At 36.5% G+C, this 9,136-nt stretch overlaps 1 protein-coding gene across 7 annotated transcripts in view; it reads left to right on the forward strand.

Annotated features, from left to right (window-relative positions):
* LOC101889692 (uncharacterized) overlaps positions 1-9,136 on the forward strand; it is a 124,929-nt gene extending 115,793 nt beyond the window's left edge. For all 7 annotated transcript variants that reach the window (XM_059131999.1, XM_059132002.1, XM_059131997.1 and 4 more), the window contains 7 exons: positions 2,951-3,507; positions 3,635-3,722; positions 4,525-4,945; positions 5,014-5,132; positions 5,197-5,289; positions 8,226-8,351; positions 8,425-9,136. In XM_059131999.1, the coding sequence (XP_058987982.1) occupies positions 3,286-3,507; positions 3,635-3,722; positions 4,525-4,945; positions 5,014-5,132; positions 5,197-5,289; positions 8,226-8,351; positions 8,425-8,693 (1,338 nt within the window). In that variant the 5' untranslated portion in view covers positions 2,951-3,285 and the 3' untranslated portion in view covers positions 8,694-9,136. The remainder of the gene's footprint in view (positions 1-2,950; positions 3,508-3,634; positions 3,723-4,524; positions 4,946-5,013; positions 5,133-5,196; positions 5,290-8,225; positions 8,352-8,424) is intronic.

A 9,136-nucleotide genomic window follows, 5' to 3' on the forward strand; every position in this document is an offset into this window, starting at 1 on the left:
TTGTTTGCAATTACTAAATTATTTTATCATTTCTTTTTTTTCGGACATAAGTTAAACAGCAACGTAACTGACATATCCTTAGACCTTTTTGCCCAATAATTACGAATGGTAATTTGAAGTAAACAATCAAATATCAATATTTGTCGAAACCAAAAAGAACCCCACAAAAAACAAACGAAAAGAAAATTGAGCCAATTTAAACAAAAGATAAAGAAAAAGGTCTATAAGTTTTAATTAAAACTAAATAAACATTTAAGTACTAATGAAGCTGGCTGCCTGTCGAACTTTTCTGGAAATACAGACAGGAAGTCAAAACAGGGCAGGAAGAATAAAAGACATGATGTATTTTTACACACTCACACGCATACAGAGATAACTCATTGAAGCGAAAAAATCAATCAATTGTGTAGAATAGAAAATCCCCAGCTCAACATGCTGCAGGAGAATTTCCAATACTAGCTACCCGGCTTTTTTTCAAGTCTTTCGGTCTTTAATGATCTTAAATTAAAATTGGAAAAAGAATACAAGTTTTTGCTTCTCCCATCAACTAGTTTTTAGGGCTTCCTTGTGTAATTGTGAAGAAGACCAACTTTGTTATGTTTGAATGCCCTACACAGACTATTCTACGGTCTGTTGTAATCATGATATCTTTTAAGCAAACCGGTATGGGATGCTATCTGCAAAACAGATTCTATTCCACGGACTTGGTGGACTGTTTAATGCCCTATACCGCTAGGTTAGTTTGTAGCATATTAGGATTTGTAAAATATAGATACAGTGGCGCTACATTACCTTTTTATTATAGGGTCAGACAAAAATCTGCAACAAAGCCAAACGCCATAGTTTTTACATTTTCTTAATTTTTTTGAATTAAAGCAAAAAATGTCGGAAATGGCATCAAATTTTAGATTAAGTTTAGATTTGTTCGAATTGGTCACCTTTGGCATAAATTATGGTCTTCAAACTGACTATGAAACCACCACACGTTGTCCGAATGTTGCTTTGCAGTATTTTGGCCCATTCCCGGCGAAGCGCTTGCTTGAGGTGATCGACACTTTGGTATTTTTTAGTGCCAACCTTGCTTTCCAAAATACTCCAGACACAAAAGTCCAACGGATTGGTATCCAGAGATTTTGGTGGCCATTGTGTGCTGGAAATAAAGCGAGGAACCTCAGTTTGTAACTATTCTTGGGTGGCGCGTGCTGAGGGCGATGGTGCTGAGTCCTGTTGGAGCATCTAAGAGGTCAGCGGCCAAAATGTTTGCGTGCCCAAGGCTTTAATACTCCCTTCAGTATATTTTCGCGATAATATTCGATTAATACGAAAGGAGAGCGACCATCGGCTGTTATGGCGGCCCACACCAACACCCTTTGTTGTGTCTATCCTAAGCAACATCAAGGACTCTCATTCCAAATTTAAGATTTCCAACTCAGTTCCTTCTTCAAATACCATGTTTGGTACCATTTTTTTTTGAAACCACCTCCAAAATTCAGCCCTACGCACAAACAGTGACCCGACTGCAAAATTTCAGATTTTAAGCACTAACCGTTTATTTTATACCGAATTTAGTACCTCTTAGGACTTTTCATACACTTGTAGCAATCATTTCCAAAACCACTTCATTATTTTAACCCTACTTACCATGGTACAATATGGACGTAGAACAGCTTCGCAAAAGTACCGAAATACACAATACTATTCAAAATTAGAATCAACCAATATTTTGAATATCAATCAATATTTTGAATATTGATTGAAAAGCATAAAAGATGAATGAAATGTCTGTTCTTTCTTTTTTTTGAAAATAGCATTCCACTTGATCAATCTTTCAATTCCATGGCAAAAATGGTTATTGCCTTACTTTGGGCGCCGCAAAGCGCTTTTCTTCCAATCATTAATTTTGAAAATATTTTTTTTAAACAATAATACAAACACAAAATTTACAGAAGTTGGGCAAACTCAGAGAAAAATTGTGACTATACTCCGGAAAATTTTGGTAATCGTTCAAAAGGAAGCCAACACACTCTTTGCAGGGGCTCCAATTGTCAGATTAGAACACTGTTTGTTCTAAACAGTTATAGATTGTAATTATATCAGAAAATATAGTCCTAGGCAGCCATTGTCGCATAGGTAATCGACACATGTGAGAAATAATGGACTTAAACCACCATTTTTCCATAAATAATGGACCTGACTCGTAAAAAATAATAGTCGATAATACAGAATTTTCTAAGAGATGTTGAAACTAATTGATCATAATATTAAAGAACCTCTCTGGCGATCTATATGGGAAATAACTCATACCTAATGAATTTAACTAACTATTATCTTAGATTAATACAACTCACTGTCCCTTATACCACAGACAGTGAATTCGGCATATAATGAATTTCTCTAATGGTCATTCTTACAGAGATAATGAGCCTAACTACCAAGCCGATTTTTTTTGAACATACTTCTTCCAACTGAGACCACGGAGAATGTAGGCGCGACTCATCCAAAGCCTCTATACAATTTTTACTTACATTTACACAGCGATGGCCTAGGCCTTCAGACGATTCCGAAATGTACCGACAATATAAGCGAATGTTGGATGGGTCTGAAATCTACCGACATTGTAAGAGAAGGCTGCAATTATCCCTGATTCAGTGGATATAATCGGTCATTAGCCTCATAATGAACCTAATTTGCTTTTTGTAGGGCATCGTCATGTTAGGCTCCTCTGACCATAACCTCCTTCACTTGCCCTTTATCTTTATGTTAAGTTTGAAAAAAAAAAACAACTATGAATGAGTGAGTATTTTTACTACGTGTTGTGGGAAAGTTTGTTTTTAACTTTTTCCTTCGTTTTTTTTTTTTTTCTCCAGAATTGTTCTTCTCCATTTTTTCTTTTTTCTTTGTTCTTCAGCAAATAACTTTTCGTTTTCGAAATTTTCTTCTTTTTTTACAGCAAAAATAAATTCGAGGGAGCAGAAAAAGCAAAAGCTTTACCGACAATTTGCTAAAAGTTAATACGTTTGCTGCCAACACAAATATTTCGTACAAAAGGGGTTCCAGCCAGTCAGCTTTCATTTGCTTTCAACCAAACAGTGGGGAGCAAAGAAGAGTCGTTTATAAATCAACAACAAAACGAACAGTAAAAAGTTTAAAATTTAAAAATTTTAAACGTACAACTCCTAAGAAAGAATTCTCGAAGAAGAGAAAATTCCAGAGAGAAGCCATCATCGACAGCAGTAGTAGTAGCAACAAAAATTAGAAGAACAACAACTACAAGCAATTTCCACAATGCATAGACGAAATTATCGAACAACAACAACAGATGTTGTTGGTGGTGATATCCGGCCAAAAAGGAAATGTTTTCCATTTCACCGATGTTTATTTGCCCTCCTGCTGTTGATTGCCATAAACGCCCCGTGGGCTGAATGCCGTCCCAGCTCCGATGAGGATGAATGGTTGCCACAACATTTCAGCGTCGATGAGCAATTCAAGGATGTCGATAATTTGGAGGTAAATACATTTGGCTATAATGGGCATATCTATGTAACTGTCGTCATAGAAAATTAAAACTAAAAATAAAGTGTTTTGTATATTTCATTTTTGTTCTTTTTGCTTAACCCCCCTCCCGCTCTTTTAGATACACCATGTGAAATATGTCGATGGCAAAATGGAAGAAGAACATCCGATTATAATGTACAAAGAGGATTTTGTTGACGAAGATTATGGTAAGTAATAATAAGGGGATACAATGTACGTATGTGTATGTACATATATATAAATATATATATGTGTGTATACATATAAATGTAGATAAGTCCCAGGGAAGCTTGAATTGATTAATATAAGTTCTCCAAAATGTATTCTTTCTACAGATGGCACCTAAGTGGGTCCTTTTTGATGATATTCATTCAATACAATGTTTTAAAAGATCTGCCGTGAATATATTAATTTTTGTCTTAAGAAAAAAGTAAAAAAAAAACATTAAGTTCGGCCGGGCCGAACTTTCAATACCCTCCACCTTAGATTAAAGGAAACATTTAACCCACAAATACCAATTTTTGATATATTCTTGGGAAAATGTGGCAAAAATCATCAAAATACCGAATATCCCAACGGAGCTATAACCCATTAGGACCCACAAATACCAATTTTACCGAATACCGAATATAAGGAGGTACCGTTATATGGGAGCTATACCAAAACTTGGATCTATACATGCAATGTTTCGCCACCGGAGGTAGAACCCATTATGACCAACAAATACCAATTTTTCGACAAATCCGTAAAAAATGTGACAAAAACCAACGGAATGACATTTCATTGTTAATATACCCTCCTTTCCAAGGCGGAGGGTATAAAAAAGAGTATTTCGCCTTAAAAAAAAACATCATTGGAAAATGACATATATTGGTGACTGTAGATTTCTAAAACTAGTGATTTCTTTATACAAGTTTTACGAATATAAGAATTTCAGTGTGTTTTTTTCTCTTAACATTAAAATGGTTTTCCTCAAACATTTCCTTTCAGTTCCCACAAAGAACACGACCAAACGTCAGCGCAAATACAAAGATATTACACATCGACGTCGTCACAGGACCACACCCAGCCCCGATGTTGAATCTGAGAAAATCTATTTTGATTTCTTGCCCGAAACACCGCTGCTGATAGAAGATGAGAATGGTAATGTGAGATCGCGTAAAACACAATTTAAATTGTTGCCAGCATCTCAAGAAGTGAAAGATGGAGACGAAAGCTCAGCTACCAAAGATAAACTCTTAAAGAGACCCAAAAAATATCATCGTCGCATAAGACGTGACTTGGCTGCCGCTCGCGCATCGGCTGATGACCATGTTGTGCGTAGCAAACGTAATCCCTTTTTCAGACATCAAGCGCCACAAAACAACGCCGATGTTCAGCAGCAAGTTCAAACCCATTATGTTTATGTTAAGTGAGTTTAAATGCAGGGCATTCAGAGGACGATTTTTTAAATTGTTTGTTTTTTTTTTTATATTCAAGGCACGCTGTTCCCGGAAAGAAACACAATGCTCTAGACATTCCTGTTCCGAAAATGGAATTTGGCGTTCGCATTGCTGCCGATGAGAATGATCGCGTAATCTTTTCGAGTGGCCCAAGAAGTGACTACAAAATTAAATTACAATAGTTTTAAGTTGCTAAAATAAAAAATATTTTATTTTTTAGCTACAACTCGACCTACACCACGTCCCACCAGAAGGCCCCAGGAATCGATTTTCCGAGATCCCCGACCAGAAAACTTCGATTTTAGCTTCATGAGTAAGTGTTTTGAGTGATATAGGAATTATTATCATAGATGTAATTAATTTTAACGCTTAGGCAGTGTAACGTAGTAGGGCTAACAAAAGAAGACACGTGTATCGGCATTTAGAAAGTTTACATTGAAAAGTAACCAAAATAGAGGGGGTATGTTCCCCCCTCTTCCACAAATTTTCAGATTAAGATTCCACGGAATCCGTGTACATCAGTTACATAGTCTCTTCACTAATATTTCGGATAACCAGTAAGGAAAGCTCAAAAGTCGGGCGTGGCCGACTATATGATACCCTACACCACTATGCATATTTAGTAGAGCTCTCGTAAAAAGGTTTATACAGTGCATTTCAGAGCTCTATGAGATATTTGGTACAAAATCAAAATCTATATAATTCTATCTAATTCTATAGCTATCTCTGAACCGGGGTTCTCCAAATTTTACGTATTAGCTTCTAGACTGAATTCGGTCTTATGTACGAAAATTCAGGTGATTTGGGCTGATATTGACCATTTAGTGCACATTTAACCCTAAATCGGATGAAGATATATATGGGAGCTATATTCAAATCTGAACCGATTTCGATAAAATTTAAAACAGCTATTCCTGTGCTCCATCTAATACCTGGTACCAAATAATGAAAGATATATATGGGAGCTATAGCTATATCTGAACCGATTTTCTCCAAATTTGATATACTTGCTTCTAGGCCGAACTCGGTTGGGTGTGCCAAAATTCAGGTAATTTGGACTGATAGTGGACATTTGGTGCACATTTAACCCGAAATCGGATGAAGATATATATGGGAGCTATATCTAAATTTGATCTGATTCTCACCAATTTCAATAGGGTTCGTCCTTGGGCCAATATTGTTTGGAAAATTTCATCTCAATCGGATAATAAATGCGACCTGCATTTTGTTCACAAGAATACATGGACAGACGGACGGACGGACAGACGGACGGACATGCATAAATCGACTCAGAAAGTGATTCTATGAAGGTTCTCAAAAGTAACTATGGGTCTTACTCGTTTCCTTCTCCATGTTACAAACAAATGCACAAAGACATAATACCCTTACCACTATGTGGTGTAGGGTATAAAAATATAGGGAATATTTTGGTAAAAGAGGTCCTTTTGGTACTTTTTTTTAATTTGCTCAAAAACGTCCTCTAAACGAAATCGCACCAAGTCATATTATTTCAAAAAATTATTTGTCATAAAATGCTAATATACATACAGGGTGAGATAAAAAAAACTGTAACAATGACAAACGCCATAATTTTTACATTTTTTTTAAATTTTATTGAATGAAAGGAAAAATGTCGGAAATAGCATCAAATTTTAGAACAAGTTTAGATTTGTTCGAATTGGTCACATTTGGCACGAATTGTGGCTTTCAAACGGCCAATGAAACCGTCACACGCTGCCCGAATGTTGCTCTGCGGTATTTTGGCCCATTCCCGGCGAAACGCCTGCTTTACACTTTGGTATTTTTTAGTGCCAACCTTGTTTTCCAAAATACTCCAGACACAATAGTCCAACGGATTGGTGTCCGGAGATTTTGGTGGCCATTGTGCGCTAGAAATGAAGCAAGGAACCTCATTTTGAAACCACTCTTGGATGGCGCGTGCTGAGTCCTGTTGGAATATCCGAGGTCTGAGGCCAAAATGTTTGCGTGCCCAAGGCTTTAATACACTCTCCAGAATATTTTCGCGATAATAAACGACATTTATTCTGATGCCACGGTCGATTAATACGAACAGAGAGCGACCATCGGCTGTTATGGCGGCCCATACCATCACCATGGCCGGCAGCTGACCTCTTTGTTACTTGCCGAAGATCACGATCATTTTGTGTGTTTACAAACTACTGGACAATGAATGTTTTCTCATCGGAGAAAACCAAATTCTTCACTTCACCACTTTCGGCCAAGTGAAGCAACTCTTTAGCTCTTTTGAGCCTATTTTCTTTCTGTTGCGGTGTAAGTTCATGCATATTTTGGTTTTACCCCGAGCTCATTTTTCAATATTTGCCGAAGAGAATATTGCGATATGTTCAGCTCACGAGCCATTTTTCGGCCACTGCGACGCGGATTTCAATCAAGTCGCTTCTTTACTTTTCGAACAATTTCAGCTGATGTTGCTGTTTGTTTTTCGTCCATTTCCTTGACGTCGGACTACGCTACCAGTATCACGGCAACGAGCGATGGTACGAGACACAAAAGATTTATTTACATTTAAATGCTGGGGTGCTCTAACGATAGCCACTTGTGTTTTTCCAGCCAAATATAAAGAAATCACACTATCACGCTTGAGTTCCATTACGAATAACTTTTTTTCCTGCCACTGGAATAATTTTAACAGCTGGCGGACGAATGGCTTCGAACTGACAGCTTAACTTAAAATTTTCTTAGGGATTTTGGAATATTATTCCAGATCAACTAATCGGTTGTCAATATACAAATACTGGACCTGATCTGCTGATAGGCCTAATTTCTCAAAGAGATAATTTAAGTAACTTTACACTAGAGGCAGCCAAGCAATTTAGCGATTACCTCAGAAATAATGGAACTTACCGACCACTAACTTAAAAATATTAGACCCAACTGTTCATTATCTTCTAAATTGAAAAACTTACCTGACATTATTTTTAAGGTAGAGGATGTAACTGGTCATCATTCTATCGCTAAACTTAAAAGTGAAAGACTCAGCCAGATATTATGTCAGATATTTTAGGTATATCAGGATATTATCTAAGATGTTCTCGGAAAAAAAGAACTTAGCTGAAAAGTGATCATAACGTTCCCTTATCTCATAGATAAAGTTCCTACAGGATCATAATTTTGCAAATTATTGACCGAGCCGTTCATTTTATCAGAGATACAATTTCTAAAATATCATTATAATAGAAATGTATATTTAACTTTATTTACTTTCAGACCCCCAATCACCCCCCACAACAGAAGCAGTACCATTATTCAATCGTCGTCCCATGGCCACCCGTCCACCAGAGTCCATTTTCCGTGATCCAAGACCCGAAAATTTTGATTTCAGCTTTTTAGACAGTAAGTACCTAATGTCCACCAATAAACAAATAAAACTCCAATAAAAAATCAATTACAATTCACTTCATTACAGATCGAGGACAATCGGCGGTATCGCAGCAGGCAACAAATGTGCGTACAACAACAGTAGCTCCACCAGCCGCTGCCCCTCCAGCCACCGAACCAGCTGGTATTTCACAATGCGTATGGGCAATTGTCAACTGCTGTTCAAATCGTAATTCGGAAATACGTTATTCGTGTTTTGAACAGAACGGTTGTCATGGAGCCTTCTGGGGTTTGAATCCCTGCGCTGAACCACTACGTGATAATTTTGTTAGCTTTGTGGCGGATTATTATAATTAAAGAAGAAAAAGAAACAAAAAGAACAATTATTGTATGAGAGAGTGTGAGTTTATCTCAATACAGGATTGCACGTGTGTTCGTTATTTCGTAGAATTTTAACAAACGGTTATAACTATTATTTGCATGTTATTCGTATTTAAGGTAGCATAGAATCTCTTTTTTTTTGTCAATTTTCCACTGAAACTCAAAATGTTGTTGTACTTAACCAAAGTATTTTTGTATTGGAATTTAAAATTGCCAATTTTGTGAGATTAATTTATGTGTGGTAATATATAATTTTGCAGCACACTAATTGTCTAAGAAGAAAATCCAAATATTCCTCGAAACTACTTTTTTTCTGATTTGTTCAATGAACCAAGTTGTGAAGTGCATTTAAGTTAATAATAATTTTTTCTTTAAACAATCACCATTCAAACACAAGTCACAAATAATAAACCAAATAT

Source organism: Musca domestica, unplaced genomic scaffold (assembly GCF_030504385.1).
Source record: "Musca domestica strain aabys unplaced genomic scaffold, Musca_domestica.polishedcontigs.V.1.1 92, whole genome shotgun sequence".
Lineage (NCBI taxonomy): Eukaryota > Metazoa > Arthropoda > Insecta > Diptera > Muscidae > Musca > Musca domestica.